Below are 19,002 nucleotides of genomic sequence, written 5' to 3'. Positions count from 1 at the left end.
TAAGCAATCTGCCTTCGGCTCAGGTCATGATCCCAAGGTCTTGGGATGGAGTCCCGCGTCTGCCTCCCTGCTCAGCGGGGAGACTGCTTCCTCGTTCCTCCTCTCCTCCCCATGCTTGTACTGTCTCTCATAAATAAATAAAATCTTAAAAAAATATATATGTGTATACTTTTCCATAATATAAGTTTATAATATATTTATAATTATAACCATACACTCTATAGAATATTAATATAATATATATAATAAGCACATAATATAAGTTTATAAATATAAACTTAAAAATTGTAACGTCTGTAAACACAGCTGAATATGTTTTTTAGGATACATGCTTTACAATTTATAATGAAATGTATTGGAATATGCATTATAGAATGTTAGAATATACTCTATCATATACGTCTAATATATGCATACATTGTAAAGTCTGAAGGCAGCTGAACATGTCTTTTAGGATATGCAAGTTAGAATTTATTTATTTACTTATTAAAAGATTTTATTTACTTATTTGACAGAGATCACAAGTAGGCAGAGAGGCAGGCAGAGAAAGAGGAGGAAGCAGCCTCCCCGGTGAGCAGAAAACCCAATGCAGGCTCGATCCCAGGACCCTGGGATCATGACCTGAGCCAAAGGCAGAGGCGTTAACCCACTGGGCCACCCAGGTGCCCCTGCAAGTTAGAATTTATAATAAAACAAAATAAAATATATAATAGAATACATTAGAGTATATTATAGAATGCCACAATATATATAATATGTAGCATTTTATGTATCTCTATGTTGCAAAGTGTGTGAAGGCAGGTGCACATGTCTTTTAGAATATAGAGAATAAAATATATTAGAGTAGATATTCTAGCATACAGTAGAACATAATGTCTATGATATATAATGTAATTTGTATACATAGTAAAGCCTGAGAAGGGAACAGTATACTCTTTACCCAATATATATGTATCTATATATAATATATACTTCTATATATGTATCTATATACATGTATCTACATATAATATATATTTTTATATATGCATGTGTTTGTATTTACGTATGTATGTATTTACATGTTGTATGTACATATGTATTTGTGCATACAACACACACACACATGCATATATACAAACACATAAACATTTGTCCCAAATGAGGAATACATGCATAGTCCAGCTTCCTTAACTGACCACAGCTTTCTTTCTCTCGAACTCTTGAACACCTGCACAGGTGAGGGGGCTGACCTTCCGGTCCCCTCCGGGTGGACGCAGGAACTCTTCTTTCCGCATTCCCGAGCTCAGCACATCCTGCGTGCACCCCGAGGGAAGGCGGCTGCCTAAATGCAGTAATGACCCCACAGCACCTAACCTACCGGGGTTGCTCTGTGTCGTCTCCCGAGTCCTGGGCTGTGGTTTCTGAAGAATTTTTATGACCCCTCCACATGAAAGCCGCTTTGTACAGCAACATGTTGCAAAACCTGCCCAGGATATTTATAGGAAGATGTGGGTCTTTGGCCAGTCTCACCGGCAGGAGAGGAAGGAGTCACACCAACTCTGCAACCCAGAGTTCAATTCCGAAACTTGGTCTGGAATCCTTTTCTGCCCGGGTGCAGCTGGAAGGGAAAAGCATGTCCCTAACTGACCTAGCCTTGACCACCAACCCTAGTCACCCAGGAGCATCAATCACAGTAGCCAGGGACATGGGGACCTGCCCCGGAGGCCCGTCCTGGGTCCCCTGAATTGCTCAGCAGGGCCTGGTGGCCAGAGGGCCTCCTGGTTCCAACCCGGTGCGCGGGGCCTGCTCAGGGCATGCATTTTTTGAATTCCAGCTCAAGATTTGGCAACAAGCAAAGACAGCAGGCCTCATGCCCGGGGAAAATGCCACCCACAATGTGCAGATGAGGGTTGGGCCCAAGCTGACAGCCAGGGGCCGGCAAGGCACACCCAGAGACCGCATCTGATTTCCTGTGGCCCCCTCCCAGTTGGCCGAGCCTGGCAGACAGGGCCTGGTGTCCCTAAGAACGCCCCGTCCCCGACCCCAGGACAACCCCCTCCAAGGGCGGAATGATTGAGATGCCTCCAAACCAGGTGGGGGGCGGTATGGTCTCCTTCGGGGCAGCTCAAAGTGCGCGTCCTCGGGGCCGCAGCTGGGGACTGCCCTTTCTGGGCCGCGTTTGAACCGGATGCCCCGGGACAGAGTGGCCCGATGAAGGACAGGACGACCAGTTACATTCCAGTTTCAGAGACGCCCGTGTCGTTTACTGCGCTCAGTACATCCAAATGAGGCCCGGGACATACTTACACTTCGGGGGTGTGTTGGGGGGGCGGGGGACTCTGTGTCCGTCTCAAATACAAACGCATTCGGGGCACCCTGCGTTTCTTTTCCAAAGTGGTGCCAGGTGTGTTTCAAACATCGACCCACCAAGCTGCGTGCGCTGCGTGGTTTTTTGGGGGGCGGGTACGAGGGGGACAAAGCGGTAGGGCTCGTCCTAGCTCTGAAACCTGGGTCTCCTTGTTTTTGTTTTAAAAGAAAGGTACTTTGGATATAATCATGGATTCTTAGGAATGTGCCCAGAAACGAGCGGGGACAGTGGGGAGCCCGGCGCCCTTACGCGCCAGCCCCCCGCCCGCCAGCTCGCATTTTGCATCACCATGGTCCCCCCGAGAAACCGCGAAGCTGACACGGGCCGGGTTTTTATTCGCTAGACCCGGCAGCCGCCCTCGGGGACGCGCGGGCACCGAGCGGCCGCCCGCTCGAGCGCCCCAAGCGCCTTTCGCTCGGGTTCAGTTTGATTTTTTAACTTTACTTTTGTTGCAGCCACGCCCTCGCGGTCCCCCCAGCGCGGCCCGCCTCCCACCCTTCCGGGCTGGGGCGCGGCGAGCCGTCCGCGCGTCCCCCGGGGGAGCTCGGCTGGGGATCTCAGCCCCCGGGGACGCCTCCCGCGGCGCAGCGGGAGCGGCCACCTCTCGGATCCCGGACTGGGGCGCGGCGGGGGCGGAGCTCAGGGACCTGAACGGCCCTCCCGTGGGCGGGCCGAACCCGGGCGGGCTCCGGGGCGGGTTGGAGCGCGCGCGGCCCCGCCCAGGCCGCTTCCGCCCGGCCCCCGACCAGCGCGCACGCAGCGCCCGCGCGGGTGGCGGCCGGCGCGGGCCCCCAGGAATGAACAGGGAGTCGGGCGCCGGCGGCCGGGACCCCGCCTCGCCCCAGCCAGCCCGGGCCGCCGCGCCCCCAGCCTCGGCCGCGCCGCCGCCCCCGCCCCCGCCGCCGCCGCCCGGGCCCCCGGGCCCGCCCCCCGAGGCCGCGGGCTACTCCCACCAGCTGCTGCTGCTGCTGCTGCAGTGAGCGCCGCCCCGCGCCCCGCCATTGTCCCCGCCGCTCCGCCTGTCGCGCCGGGCCGCGGACCGGGAGGCGGGGGACGCGCATGGGTGGGCGCCGCTGATGCCGCCGCCGCCGCGCCGCCCTCCGAGGCTGCGACTCGGGAAGCCCGGACCTCCGCGCTCCCCGGCCCGGCCCCGCGCCGCGGACTGGAGCGCGCCCCCATGGAGGCGCCCGGGCTGGCCAAGGCGGCCAAGGGGGCCGCGACGGACTCCGAACCTCAGGAGAGCCGCGGGGAGACCCCCGACGGGGCGCCCGCGCTCTGCCCCAGCCCCGAGGCGCCCTCGCCCGAGCCGCCAGCCTACCGCCTGCAGGACTTCGACACGCTGGCCACCGTGGGTGAGTAGCGCGCGCGGGGACCCAGCCCGCAGGGTCGCTTGGCGCCGCCCGGGACGCCGGCGTCAGACAAAGGGCCGGTGTGCCGTCGCCGGGCCGCCTCCCTCAGCCGGCCCTGCCCGGTCCCGTCCGCTCGGGGTCTCCGCGAGGGCTGGCGGGGCGCCCTTGGACCCTCGGGCGCTCCCAGAGTTGGAGGGTGGCTCCCTACGAGCTCCCGCGGGCCTCCCCGAGTGTCCGTGCCCTGCCCCGCGCGCCAGGAGTGTCCGGACTTACAAGTCCTTTCCTCCTTCCCCAAATACCCTGGTATCTGTGCCACGCGACGTCACAAAACTTGCTAGGGGTCATCTCCTATGGGGGACCTCGCCCGCCCTCCCAGCCAGGGGCCCCTAGGGACACAGGCGGCGCCCAGAGGCAGCTATGGAACTCCGGCCAGCCTCCCTGTGCCCAGCGGCGGGATGCTCCGGCGCAGACTTGGGACCTTACCCGGGACTTGGCGGACGGAGGACAGGTGTCCTGGGGCGGAACGGGGGCGGGCGTGGGGTGGGCGTTTAGGACGGATTACCCGTGCCCCCCTCCCCGCGCCTGCTTTTTATCTTGTTGATCCCAAAGTTGGCATTCCGGGGCAGACGCTGATTTCCTTTTGTCCTGTGCGGGGAAAGGCGCTGGTAGATCCTGGGGCCGCCCTGACTGGGCTAGCAGATCCCCCCTCCGGGCTGGGGCTGGGTGCGAAGGGTGCGCACAGGCCGCTGTGGCTTCTTAGCCACTCTTTGTTGCTCCCGGGGCTTGGGAGATGGGTTTCTTGTAGGAGACCTGCATGGAGAAGGCGGCAAGCCACAGGTCACCAAGGGGCTGGGGGTGTTCAGGGGCTTTTCCGGGGTCCCCTGCCCGTCTTGTGAAAAGGAGGAAGCTGGCCAGGGCGTCAGGAAGCCAGGGCTCAAGGTCACGGCCTCAGAGTTTAATTAGAGACGGACAGGCACGGCCACACTGGGGGACGGGTCTCCAGGGAAGCTGATTCGGGAAGGAGGGGTTGGCGGGCACCTTCTCTGCCGTGTGCCTCTCTGCGTCTCTCGCTGTTTACCTCCTTCCGTCTGTCTGTCCGTCCCTCCCTCCCTCCCTGTGCCCCCGCCCCAGGGGGAAGCTGGCACTGATGGGAAAGCGGGCTGTGTTTTGCAGGGCTGCAGGGTAGGACAGAAACCCAGCCCGGGCGGTCACACCGGCCGTCGGTGGAAATAGAGACAACAATGGAAAGTTGGTGGAGCACGGACTCTCTGGGCCTCGGCACCCAGCGCCAACAATCGCATTTCGTCTGGGCACATGCGCGGGGCTTGTCAGTGATGCCAGGGCTGGAGGACAGGGTAGCCCGCAGCATGTGGGCAGGCTCGTGGGCTGTTGCCGCGACCTGTTCTGGTGCCGTCGGTCCCGTGGGGCCCTGGGAGCCCTACCTAGTGGGCACAGGGCAGCCAGCCAGTCTTCTTGTCCTTAAAAATAGAACGTGGCCGCCTCTGGGGACTGAGAGGGGCGTGCACGGGAGGGTGATTTCTTCCACGGGCCCTTGCCTCTTCGTGAAGAGGGCGCTTCTTCTCTGAAGATAACTTCTGTGGTTCCCCCCGGGTGTGATGGACACAGGATGGGGACGGCTCGAGGCAGCTGGGGATTCCTTCAGGTTTGGCCTCTGTGTCTCGCATACAGACCCACCAGCTGGAGGTCCCGTCCTGACGCGCGGTGGGTCCCACAGAGGGGCCAGGCTGAGCTCTGCCCGAGCCGCTACAACCTCGCCTCCTCGCTGTCCCCCTGTGCCCATCAGGCACCCGCGGGTCCTGCGTGGTCCTGTGCCGTTTGTATGCACTTTTCCAGTTGAGGAACGCGCCCCACCGGGACGGGAACCCAGCCCCCACGCACAGCAAACCCACAACACAGCGACGCCCCAGACCTCTCTTTGCTTTCCTTCAGCGGCATCTTGGAACCTTTTATTCGGAAGGAGTCAGGAGGCTGCCGAGCTCTGTCCTCGCCGTACACATTTCGTCCGTGTGTTTTGCTCTTTTCCTGACCCACGTGTGGGTCCTGTGATTTCCATGCCTCACGCCTGCCTGCGAGGTGGGCCCGGGCCCGGACAGGCGGCTCCCCGAGGGGCAGAAATGCTGAGTCACACTCGCAGACACACGGTGTGTGGGTCTGTGGGTCTGTCCGTGTGGGTAGGACGCCCTGGGTTCTGTCCGAGTTCGTTGGGCACGCCCGCCGTGGCTCTTAGACAGTCCTCGTGTCCTCAGCTCTGGACCCAAAAGGATGGATGTCCCCTGCAGGTAGGTGGAGAGCAGGACGCTGGGACTATGGGCATTTCAGACCAGCTGATTGCCCAGAAATCTGGAGAGCCGGGAAGAAATCTCAGCTCGTGCTGCTGCGACATCTGGCGAGCAGGGAGGCAACCTTGGGGCGTGTCTGGGCCCCACCGTGATTTCCAAGCTTGAGAAACCGGGGTGGGAGCAGCCAGGCGGCCGCCCGGACGGGACGTGCGTGGCGTGCAAGCCCGGGTCTCCGCACTTCAGGTTCCCACGAGGACGCTTGCTTGATTCCCGTGGTGACAGACAACGTGCTATGAAAACAGAATCACAGGTTTGGAAATAATTATAGACTCCCGGGGCTTTCCGGAGTCCGAGCCCAGCGTCCGTCTCGTGCAGGCTTCATGAAGCTTCCCTCCGCGGGGACGTCGTTGGGGACCCGGCGTGAGGAGGAGGAGGTCGGCGTTGGTACCGTCGTGCTCAGAGGGCACAGATCGTGCGCCGTGCAAAAGTTTTATCTCGTACCTTTATCTGTCAGCTGACACCCCCCCAAATCGAGGACAGAAATGATGCGCTCGGCACAGCGTGGTGCGTTCTCCTCCCCTGTTACCGTTGGACATAACAGCCCTGGGCGGGTTGTGTTTCCTTAAGACGAAGGAGACCTTCCTTCATGAGGGTTTTCTAAAATTAGACGAACTGTTAGAAAAGAGTATCCCCAAGGGCAGAAGTCCTACACGTTGTTCCCCTTCATTTTTTTAAAAACAGGCATAAAATTCATAAATTTTAACATAAAGTGAACCCTTTTCCCAGGGAGCCATCCAGCTGCGTTTCGTACATTGAGAAAGTTGCATGACCAGCACGTCGGTCTGCTTCCAAGACGTTCTTGTCCCCAGACGAGACCCCCGTCCCCGTGAGCTGTCCCTCCTCAGCCCCCTTCCCCCGGCCCCCGGTGACCAAGAATCTGTGCTCTGTCTCCATGGACTTTCTGGTTCTCCGTGCTTGATTCTGTTACCTCTTTTTTTCCCCCTTGTCTTCTCCAAGGGGGTGAGGGTCCAGTGGGAGGAGAACATGGCGAGATGCAGAGCCCAAATTTCCCCGCTCAAGTGGGAGAGAAAAATGCACCCATGAGACCAGATGAGGACAAACTGGGAATAAGAAATGGGCAGCGGGAGTGAGCCCATGATGAGCAAACACAGGCACACAACCTCCGCTGTCCTGGGGTGAATCAAGTCCCACCCCCATCCCAAATCCATGTCCTCCCCTCAGAACTGCAAGGGGACCCTTATTTAGAAGTAGGCTCTTTGCAGGTACAGTTAGTTAAGGACCGTGATGAAGTCCGTTGTACTAGGGTGGTCTTAAATGCAATGACTGGGGTCCTTATAAGAAACATAGGAGGAGACACAGACGCAGAGGAGAAGCCATGTGAGGAGGGAGGAAGGGATGGAAGGGATGCGACCACTAGTCCAGGGACGCCTGGAGCTCCAGAACCTGGAAGAATGAGGAAGGACCCTCTCCTGGAGCCTCAGAAAGGAGCATGACCCTGTCCCACCTGTCAGTAGCCGTGCCCACCTTGATCTCAGTGGTCCTGCCCCACCTGGATCTCAGTGGTCCTACCCCATCTGGATCTCAGTGGTCCTACCCCATCTAGATCTCAGTGGTCCTACCCCATCTGGATCTCAGTGGTCCTACCCCATCTAGATCTCAGTGGTCCTACCCCATCTAGATCTCAGTGGTCCTGTCCCACCTGGATCTCAGTGGTCCTACCCCATCTAGATCTCAGTGGTCCTGTCCCTGCCTGGATCTCACACATCTGGTCTCCAGAACTAGGAGGGCATGAATTCTCATTGTTTTAAGCCACCACGTGGTGGCAGCCCCAAGACAATTAAAAAATGAGTACCCCTGCCAGAGAGGATCGCAGAACTGACTTCTAGGCTGCTTTAGACCATGGTGCCTTAGGTCCGTGCACTGGTTTCTCCAGATCCTTGGAGGGGCACACCATCTAGCTCCAAGCTGGACGATGGCTTACATGGGTGACCTAATCCAAGCGATGGTGTTCAGAGAGCCACGTGTCCATCTCAGAAGACGGGGCATCCGTAACCCGCTGCTTGAGGAAGGTCATCCCCAAAACTAGATGCAACAGAGCCAGGGACTTGCTCACCGTCTGCCTCTGCTACTCCCTTGTAGCCATCCTCTCCCTCCCCAGAGAGCAGTCAGGTGACTCCCACATGTACTGTCTACTTCATCTTTTTTTTTTTTTTTTAAAGATTTTATTTATTTACTTGAGAGAGAGACAGTGAGAGAGAGCATGAATGAGGAGAAGGTCAGGGAGAGAAGCAGACTCCCCATGGAGCTGGGAGTCTGATGTGGGACTCGATCCCGGGACTCCAGGATTATGACCTGAGCCGAAGGCAGTCATCCAACCAACTGAGCCACCCAGGTGTCCCCTGTCTACTTCATCTTGTCACTCGTTTTAAGATCCGTGGCTTTCCCACATGGCCAGACACCAAGGGGCACCATCTTGAATCACGTCTGACCTTGGGCTGCTGTGACAAAGTACCGTCCACCAGGTGGCTTATAACGACCCAACTTTAGCTTTCACAGCTCTGGAGGCCAGAAACTGAGGTCAGGATGCCAGAGTGTGGATGGTTTCTGGTGAGGGCTCCCTCTAGCTTGTAGATGGCCATCACCTTGCTGTGTGGAAGGGAGGCAGGGGATGCAAGCTTCCTGGCGTCTGCTGTAAGGGAAATAAGGTCATCATAAGGGACCCCATTCTCATCTGATCTTAATTACGCCCCAGAACCTGCTTGCAGATATAAATAGTGTTATATTGGGAGCTAGTGATTCATCATGGGAAACTGGGGGTTGGAGTTGGTGCACAAACATTTGGTCCATAATACTCTCTTTTACTCCTCGTTATGTGTTGTCCTGACTTCCTTCTCCTGAACTTCTACCTTTGGGGTACAGGTGGCTGCCCCAGCACCACGCTTCCTTCATCTCATCCTGGAATTCCCAGGGGGAGGACACCCCACACTCCATGTCTGTCTAGGACAACCCTCCTTGTCCCTGCTTGCATTACCCACATGGGTGGGGACATGGCTGATGGTCTCAGATCCCTTTCCTGGGTGAGTTCCTCTTCAGCTGGGGACACCCTGGGAGGGTGTCTTTGTCACTGGGAGAAATGGGCAGAGGCAGCACATGCTGCCTGGGTTCAGCAGTGAGGACACTTCTGACCACAGTGTTCTTTTCTGAGAGATTAACGTGTTACGATTTCTCTGAAAACCACTTTCAGTCTCTGGGAAGGACATCGTGGGGCTCTCTCTGTATTTCCCCCAAGGTTTTTTCAAGACCACAGTGTCACGACCTTCACCACCCTTTGGAGACTCATCTTTTCCTTTTTTTTTTTTCTTGGGGACTCTGTATGTGCTGCTTCTTGGAGGGACGTGGAGGAAAGTACTGGGTAACCCAGGCTGATGATGTCGTGATGATAGACGGGGCCAGTCATCTCCCGTGATCTCACAAGGATGTCCACGAGGGGAGCTGGCCGCTGCCTCAGGGGGTTTCTGCCACCTTTCTCTGTTTGCACCATCTGGTAACTGTTGGTGGCCCAGCAGTCCCCTGCCCTGTGTCGTCCTCCTTTCCCATGGCGCCCATGTCTCTTGCCCTGCTTCAGTGAGGCAGCCGAGTGGGGACAGAGACTCTCTGGGGCTGTTTGCTGGCTCCATGTCTAGGGCAGGGGTTGTCCCTTCTCCCGGGAGCATGTGGCTCATGGTGACATCATAGCACCCTGCTGCAGAGCTGTTGGGTTGTATTGTGGTGTTCAGCATGGCCTGTGTGCTGAGGGCAATGGCCCAGGAGCTGTTTATTTATTCCCTCTTACATAGGCCAGTTGGCATGTCCGTATTGGGCAGGGACCTTCTTGGAAAGCCTGAAAGTCCCCCATGTTGGGAAGTCCCTGGGTCCAGGCTCCTCAGGATGGTAGCTATCCCTGCTCACGCTGGACTCTGGATGGCGCAGGTCATAGGGAGCTCAACACAGGGGGCCCTGCTTGTTGAGTTTATGTTATCCTGAGAGCGGTGGGCAGTGACACCTGCATTTGGTGGTTTATTGGAAGTCCCCGTCTGAAGTGTGGGGGAGAACAGATCAGTGGCACCAGGATTGGAGAAGCAGTGTGCAGAGGAGGGGTAGGGGCACGCTGCCCTGCATGGGAGGTCCTGCGGTCTGCCTTTTCCAGCATGAGAGGTTTCCTCAAATCCTGGAAGGTGAGGAGGCTTAGCCGTGGGGACACCCTGGGAAGACCATGGGCACAGAGGCTGGTTCTTCACCTTGAGCGGCAGCAGAATCCCCTGGAGCAGGTGGCTGGCCCCACGCAATAGATCTTCTGATACCCCAAGATGGAGGGCGCCTGAAACTCAGCATTTCTAACAAGTTTCAGTGGTGGTGCTGCTGCTGTTCTCTGCAGTGTGCTTTGGAGCTACAGGGCGACCTCAGAGCCCACCGGGCATGTTCTTGAAGCTCTCAGAGGGTTACTGTGGCCCATGTGGGACGGGACAAGCAGAGACGTGAAGGTGCAGAGCTTCTGTGTGGGACCTGTAGTGTGTGTCCTCACGTGGGTTTTCCTGGCTGCGTGTGCGAGAAGAAGGGTGTGGGTGGTGTCTCTTATAAGGACACTTACACATGGTCTGTAGGATGAAGGCCCCACCCTGATGACCTTGTTTCTCCTTTGTTACTTCTTGGAGGTTCATCTCTAAATACGTTGCGATTTAGGCCTTCAAGGCATGAATTTTTGTTGGGGTTGGGGGTGGTTGGACACCAACATTCAGTCTGTAATAGTGACTTAGAGAAGAATCATGGGTAACTCCATGGTTTTTGGGTGAAATATATTTTGGGGGTGAAATAATTAGAAAACTGGCACTGCCATTGGGCCACATTGGGGGAGGGTTCTGGATGGAGCGTGTTGGGGAGAGAAGATCTCTGTATCATCACCATCACCTTTATCAGTGCCTCCCCCTTCCACCTGCTGACGTTCTACCTTCTCCACCATATTGATCATCTCAACCATCATCACCTTCATCATGACCACTGTCACCATCACCATCAAACTCCTCATCATCACCACCTTCATTCATCACACCTTCCAGTCAGCACCTACCCACATCCTACCACTTTCTACCATCTTTCTCACCAGTACCATCATCATCATCATGGCCGTCATGACCACCATCACCATCGTCACCAGCCTCATCATCGTTGTCATTATCACCACGATCACCACCTTCCCTTCAACTCCTGTCCACATCCTACCACTTTTCTCCTATCTTCAGTATTATGTCTGCCATCATCGCCACTTCTGACACTCGTGAAACTTTTCTTTGAAATCCACAGAACACCAAATTGTTTTACAGTGAACATCTCAGGTGCATTTACCACATCTACAGTGTGGGTCATCCCTTCCATCTACTTCGTAAACACATCCATCAGCCCCAAAAGAACACCCTCTACCCACTACTAAGCAGTCACTCCCTATTCCCCTTGCCCGTGGCTCCCACCAGTCTACTTTCTGTCTCTGTGGATTTGCCCATTCTGGACATTTCATAAGCATGGAATCATACAGTGTGGAGCCTTTTTTAACTGGTTTCTTTCATTTCCAGTGGTATTTTTGAGTTTAGTCCATACAGTTAGTATGGGTCAGTATAGTTCATTCTTTCTTGTGACTAATATTTCATGGAATGGATAAGAGTACATTTTGTTTCTCTTTTTGTGAGTTTGCTTAGAGAAACAAAGTACCAGAGATGGGACAGCTTCTACAATAGACATTTATTCTCTCTCTCCCAGTCCTGGAGGCTGGAAGTCAAGATCCAGGCGCGGCCAGGGCTGGTTCCTCCTGACGCCTCTCTACCTTGTGTGTAGACTCCGTCTTCTCCCTGTGTCCTTGCGTAGTCTTCCCTCTGTGCATGTCTATGTCTTTTTTTTTTTTTTTTTTTTTTTTAATTTATTTGACAGAGAGAGATCACAAGTAGGCAGAGAGGCAGGCAGAGAGAGAGAGGAGGAAGCAAGCTCCCTGCTGAGCAGAGAGCCCAATGCGGGACTCAATCCCAGGACCCTGAGATCATGACCTGAGCCGAAGGCAGTGACTTAACCCACTGAGCCACCCAGGAGCTCTATGTCTTAATTTTCTCTTCTTATGAGGCACACCTGCGGGATCCGGCCACACACCTCAATGACCTCCTTTTACCTTAATCACTTTTAAAGGCCCTGTCTTCAAAGATAGACGCATTCTGAGGTCATGGAGATTGGGACATAAATAAAAAAATTTTCTGTGTGGGAGGGACAAAGTTCAGCCCATTCCACCTGTGAAACTTTGCATCAGAGATACTGTGTCCTCTTGGGGGTCCCATAATGGGATAGGGTAGTGTCACCCCAGGTGGATTTGGCTCATCAGCTTACAGGGCCGAAAGCAGGATCCATTCATAAGAGAAGGCTAGAAGACTCTGGTAGTAGAGTGAAGACCCTCTCTCTGCCCTTCTCAGCAGCACCTGCCCTTCGCATCGTGGCGTGCATCCACACCCACCCATCATCACTCGTTCTTTCTCTCCGGTCACTTATAACCGTCCCAGAAAGGTGTTGGGTCTTCCATTTAAGCGATGCCCCCCAGAACCCATCAACTCAAAAGGTTCTTTGTTCATTCAAGTAGCACCTTTCCCAGACCACTGCATGGCTGGTGGGCATTCTTTCTTCCTTGAAAAGGGAGAGCCCTTTCAGATGAGAGGTGTTGCTCATTCCCAAGGTTGGTGTGTGTAGGTCCTGCTGCCTGAATGCCCCATGTTCTGGTGGCTTTCCTGGGGCGCTGTGTGGATCTCCTTCATGCTCCATTGAGAATGGCGACCCTCCAGCCCATCTGCTGTGATGTCTGTGTGACTGGGTGTATGCAACCGGGTCCCTCTGTGTGTTGGGAAGTCACCTTGGGTGACCACTCTGGATGGTCAGGTGGCCTCACCAACTTTCTAATTCTTTCTTTCTTTTTTTTTTTATATACAAATTTTTTAATGTTAATGATACCATGTGGAATTCACCATTCTAACCAATTTTGAGTGTACACCTCAGTGGCATTAAACAAGTCACACTTTTGTGTGACCATCACACATGGAATGGATAAGACTACATTGTGTTTATCTTCTTATGAGTTTGCTTAGAGAAACAAAGTACCAGAGATGGGACGGCTTCCACAATAGACATTTATTCTCTCTCTCCCAGTCCTGGAGGCTGGAAGTCCTAGACTTGCCGGCCTCCAACACTTCTCCATCCGCCCAAACTGAAACCCCGCACCCATGTAGAAGTTACTTCTGGAGAGACTGGTGCCCTTGAAGCTTTTTTTCTGGGTCTGTAGCTTATCCCTGTTTCATGACCTGCCTTTTTTATTCTTTTGCTCCTGGGGGCTGCTCCCCCCATTCTTGCTGAGGAGGAGGGGTCTGGGCAGTCGAGAACCAACCCAGTGCATGGGGTTGGTGCTCAGCTTCTTGGATTGGGTGATTGGGACAGAAACCCTGCCTCGTGGCCTCTTTGGCTCTGATCTCGGTGTTCCCTAAATGGAGCATGGTTTCATGATGCCTGCAGACCTGGCTCTCCATCCCACCATGTGCCCCACACAGTCCTTGAGGTGGCGTCCATGAAGGGCTCAGACCCTCTGTGGTGGAGGTGGTCCTTGCCCACGTACCTGGTCAGGTTTGTGTTGTGTTTTATTCCATCGTTTGATGAGGAGTGTGGACCTTCAGCCTGGAGCACCTGTGTCTCCTGTCCTCTGTGCATTAACCAGGAAGTAAGCACGGCTCACTAAAGCAGGCATCACGATTGCGGTCATCATCATCATCATCATCGTGATGACCATCCATTCCCAAGCATAGTGGAGGTTCATCATTTCAGGCATGGGTGCTGGTGACATTTGCCTGGATTTGGAGCTTCTTCCGTTCAGTGCACCTGCAGTCTCTGGCCAGGCTTGTCCTGAGGCTGCTGAGAGCCATCACCCTCTACCCACCCCTGCACAGGACACTGCTGTGTGATAGCTCTGGGGTTAGGGAATTGGGGCACAGGGCAGGGTCCCAGGGGCAGCCCCACTGCAAGGTCCTCTTCCCTTGTTCTCCTTCTGTAATCTCGCTCATGGACCTTCTCCCCGTATTGCTCTTCTGCAGCTGCTCCCAACAAATGACCCCATGCCTAGTGGCTTGAAACACCACATATTTTTTCAGTCTCACAGCTCTGCAGGTTAGGGTGGTGGGTGTTAGTGGGTTCATATCAAGGGACAGTGGGGCTGTGTTCCCTTCCAGAAACTCTGGGGGAGAGTCCGTTTTCCTGCTTCTTATAGCTTCTAGATGCTGTAGTCCTTCTTTGGCTTATGATGCCTTCATCCATCTGCTCAGACCAGCTGAGTTGGGTCAGATCTTCTCACGATGCTGTGTCTCTGTCTCTGGTCTTTCTCCCCTTCCTCTCTCATAACACTTGGAAGGACTCACCTGCATCACTGAGGATGTCTCCCTATTTTAGGTCAACTAGTTAGCATCTATAAGGAACACCTGGAAACTCAGTTCTCCCTTAAACTCTTGTAGGCACAGGATCTGGGGATTAGGATGTTGATGCCTTTTTCGGGGCAGGGGGTGTTATTCTGTTTACCTCCTGTCATGTGCTCTGTGTGCCTCGCCTTAGAAATGGCTTCAGAGAGTGGGGTTGAGTGGAGTGGGGTGGCCGCTGTGCCCTGTCCATCTGCGCTGACTTCCAGCAACGGACAAACCACATGAACAGTAAAAAGCTTCCATTAGGAGGAGAGATGCTGGCTCTGATTAGCTATGCGTGTGGCTCTAAGTTGTGTGTGTGTACGTGTGAGAGAGAGCGAGTTCTCATGTGACAAGGAGCCCTGGCGATGGGATGGCCCAAAGCTGGGATGAGACAGCCTTACCTTCCAGAAGCTTGTGCCCGGCCCCAGATGCACGGTCAGACGGGGGGCTCTGAACCAGGCATCAAGTTTGGTAAAGTTGGCCAGTTCTTTGTTCTGAGTGAGCTCATGCGAGGATAATAAAACCAACACAATGAGAGCTTCTAGGCAGCTAATTCCAGGAGCGTTCCCCTTGCTTCTTGCGGGTAGGGGTCTCCAGTTGTACGCTGGGCGGGGTGGGCTGGGATGGTATGTTAGTGGTCTTTGGACGACATCTGAATGACACACAACGTGATAGTACATTGATACCAGTGCACTTGAAGTTGTTCAGTGATCTGTCCATGGATGGATCCTGAGTGTCCAAGGCTCGCCCCAGCAGAGCGTCCTGTGTCAAGGATGGAAGTGCGTGTGTGTTCCATGGCTCGCGCTTGGTCTCCGTGCTCCCCAAGGAGGCCAAGTGGAGATATTTCAGGGTGGGAGCCTGCTACAGCCCTCAGCATCCCAGGTCCCCATGTAGGAGTTTTCTGTAGGATGCATCGGGGTAGTCCTTCCAGTCCCTTAGCTCAGCTCAGGAGTCCACTGGACCCCGTCAACATCTGTTTACACCTTCCCAACCTGCTCGGTGCAGACAGCCTGCCCAGGCTATGTCCTGGGCGCCCTGGGACTCTGCATAAGTGGACAGTTCCACGTTTGAGGGACTCATGCACCTTGGGCATGGTGTGTTTCGTGTTGACCTTCGTTCATCCCTTTCCCCACTTGGAAATCCCTACTGGTTTCTCCAGGAGGTCACCGAAGAAGACTACTGTCCCACAGACTCCCTGTGGAAATGCACGCGGTCCCACCAGGCAGGCACACCCAGCGTCACGAGAGCCCGTGTCCTGGGCAGGCACAAGAGACCCTGTGTTGAGGTGGTTGGTTTGCAGATCGCTCCGATGAAGCAGCTCTTGGAGGAAGTTCCCCGGGCAGCCTCCAGGGAGTTCTTCTGAAGTGGTTGACAATTAATTTGGTGGATGATTTCATCCCGCTGGATCATTATCCTGGGAGCCACTCCACAGAACAAAGGGCCGGGGCAGATGTGGGGCTGGGTGTGTCTGGGTAACAGCCGGGGCTCGGAGAAAGAAGGTCTTTGGCATGCCCGGGGGGGGGGGGGGGGCCCGGGGATCTGAGCTGGGAGGGTAGCCAGAAGCGGGCAGGCTGTGCGGGCGGGAGTGCTCACGTTGGAGGCGTGTCCCTGGGCGGTCCCCGTTGACCCTACGGAGCCAGCCGGGACGTTTGGGGACAACTCCCGAGGAGGAAATCGTTCTGCAGAGATGGCACAATCCAGGAAGGGCATGGAGCAGCCAGTCTGCCCAGATTGTCCTCTTCTCCGGGGCTGGATCCCACGGTCTTTCCACCTTCAGAAAAAAGCAACGCGTGTAGGAAGATGAAATCAGGAATGACTCCCTACGTCCTGGACGCTCGGGCGTCGTTCTTGTCGGGTGATTGGACTTAGGAAGAGTTTTCTTTGCTCCGTTTGTGCACAATTCCGTATTTTATTTTGGTGACAGATACTGGAGGGTCCATTGTGTGGATCTTTTCCAAGAACCAGAGTTTCCTCTCTTTGATTTTTTTTTTTTTTCCTTCTTCTTCTTCTGTCGATTTCCTGTTCTTCATTGCACGGATTTCTTCTTTGGTGTTTGGTCTTTCTTCTGCTTCCGGATGTGCTCGCCCTTTCCCTGACTTTTCTTTCTACGGTGTCGGAAAAACATAGGTTGGCAGCCAAGGGATACAGAAGCTTGTCCCCGGAACGCGCCGCATTTCAGGACAGCGGCTCTGAGATCCGGGGGCTTGTGTTTCTTGGAAAAGAAAATCTGGGGGCGCCTCGGGGGGCTCCGTCGGCGAAGCGACTGCCTTCGGCTCAGGTCCTGATCCCAGGGTCATGGGATCGTGTTCTGCTTCAGGCTTCCATTGTTCCTCTGGAATGTTCCAGAAACAATGCCACACACCGCAGTTGGGGTCCCAGGCTCCTTAATTTATTTTTTCTGGCATTGATCTTCAAGTCCCAAAGGGGTGGTGTGTAGTTGTTCGAAACGGGTCTGACTTTCACTGCCCTGCCATGATGGGGCTCGCATGGGAATGTGCCTTAGGTCAAAATCGTGGTCTGTGGCTCCTGCCCCTGCCGGGCGAGAGTCAGGCCCGGGATGTAGCAGATGGACCCTTCCCTCAGTTTCTTGGTTCATGATGGGATCCCAACGTGCTTGCCGTCTACCTGGCTCACCTGCCTCTTGAGAAGGTGAAGATGGATTGATTGTTACCCTAATGTAGGGACTCGGCTGGGGAATAGTTTCCGGTGTCTGTCTTGGACCCTTAGGCCCCTTCCCTCCTGAAGCCTCCTGGGGGATGATGTGGGAGCCCCGTAGTCATTGGGGAAGCAGGATTGAGCTATGGGAACTGGATATCCCTGGAGATGGGGAAGGAAGGTTGGAGGGAGATGGTTGGGGGCAAGCAGAGTCTCATCATGTTGTCCAGGAGCGCCTTTCATCCTAGAGGCTGTGGCTTGAAGTGGGAACCCTTAGCAGCAGTGAATGGAAGACTTTCTACATCTGGCTGTGATTTCTCCAAGAACATGTTCTTTGGTCAAGACTTTCAGGATGCCCGGATTTCGTATACGGCATGTCTTCCCTGCATTTGCAGTTCATTGAACACCTCTTGAGTGAACTCGTTGGTTGCATGATGGCTCGCTACTATGAGCTCATCACCAAGACCAAAGTGGTTCTCCAGGTGGGGTGTGGAGAGCCTTCTGGTGACTCCATGAGTCCAGGGTCCTTTCATGGTACCATGAAGATATTTTTCATCTTTTTCTTTCTTTCTCTCTCTCTTGCCTGGGCGTGTGGCTGTTTCCGGAGGCTCCCCGACCTTGGGACGGTATCACCTGTGACCATCAGAAGACTATCATCCTTGCTGCTCTTGTGTTTTAGACATTTCTGCTTTGCTTGCTGATATGGTTACTATCTCCAGAGAGCGACGCTCACAAGCAAGCAGACATGGGTTACGGTCCCCGATCTGTTTCTGAAGGTCTTTGCCAAATAATCTTGAGATCGGGGAGCTTGAAAACTCTTGTTTTAAACCAGTGCCCCAGTCTAAGGGGTTCTTGACGGACCACCAACAGGGACTGACTGATGCGGAATCTTATGTCCAGAGAGCCTTCAGGGAATGAAACGCCTCACTGTGCCCCAATTATGTGGCTTGAATTCTCGTTTTTCATCTTGTGCCACCGAAGGGATCGGGTTGCTTGGTTCAAAATCGAATGCTACCAATTGCATTGCTTCTTAGGAACTCTGGGTGTCCCCATCGTGATGTAGGTTTGGGTTATCTTTGCAAAGGCATCATTTAGGCTGTTCTGAAAGTGATAATTAGCGTGTCCCCTGGGCAAAGAACTGCAGAGTTTATTTGGGGGACATTAAAAGATAGGGTGTAGTTCACATTTCCAAGAAGCTTACTAATACAGATAACTGAGAAAAGGTCATTGTGTTCAGGGTTGTAATCAAGGTGCCAAGAAGGAACTGGGATCTGATAGCAGATGTTCAGGGCTGAGTAGGGTTTCGGGTAAACACAAGTGGCAAGGAAGCACACAGCTTGTGAGGCGCTCCAGGACCAAGTTCTCCTAATGCTTTTGCTCTCTGCACCCCCAGCCTCCCTCACACATGGAAACTTTCTGAGTCACTCTTCCTGGTGTCCGTCTTCTTCTTCAGTGGGAAGAGACCGCAAACCCGGTGTTTATCAGGAGGTTACCCTGTGTGAGGCATCGAGATAAGTAAAGACATGTGATCCGAGGAAACGCAGATAATTCAGGGCACCTAAGAGAAGACTGATGAAAACAAAAAGAGGAACACAGGAGACCTTTTTAGAGTCCTGTTTTCAGGGAAGTTGGAGAAGATACTGTTCCCATCAGCGAAAATAGGATGTAACAGCGAAAGAGAAACCATTGTGAATGGGATTGCGGAATGTTTAAATAATTAAAACAGTAAATTCCCCCAGATCAAAGGGTGTCTTGGTCCTGATTGCTTCATGTCCACTCACTATGGAGGTGTTGGCTGCCAGAGGCACAGCTCTGATCTACACCTTTCT

General features: G+C 54.3%; 1 protein-coding gene across 1 annotated transcript in view; it reads left to right on the top strand.

Annotated features, from left to right (window-relative positions):
* The first annotated feature begins 3,085 nt into the window (after window positions 1-3,085).
* Window positions 3,086-19,002, top strand: part of PRKX (protein kinase cAMP-dependent X-linked catalytic subunit) — a 76,957-nt gene continuing 61,040 nt past the window's right edge. The window contains exon 1 of the mRNA XM_059156555.1: window positions 3,086-3,702. Within this exon, the coding sequence (XP_059012538.1) occupies window positions 3,528-3,702 (175 nt within the window). The 5' untranslated portion in view covers window positions 3,086-3,527. The remainder of the gene's footprint in view (window positions 3,703-19,002) is intronic.

The sequence above is a fragment of the Mustela lutreola genome, chromosome X (genome assembly GCF_030435805.1).
Source record: "Mustela lutreola isolate mMusLut2 chromosome X, mMusLut2.pri, whole genome shotgun sequence".
Classification (NCBI taxonomy): domain Eukaryota; kingdom Metazoa; phylum Chordata; class Mammalia; order Carnivora; family Mustelidae; genus Mustela; species Mustela lutreola.
This window is presented reverse-complemented; position numbering and strand designations above follow the sequence as displayed.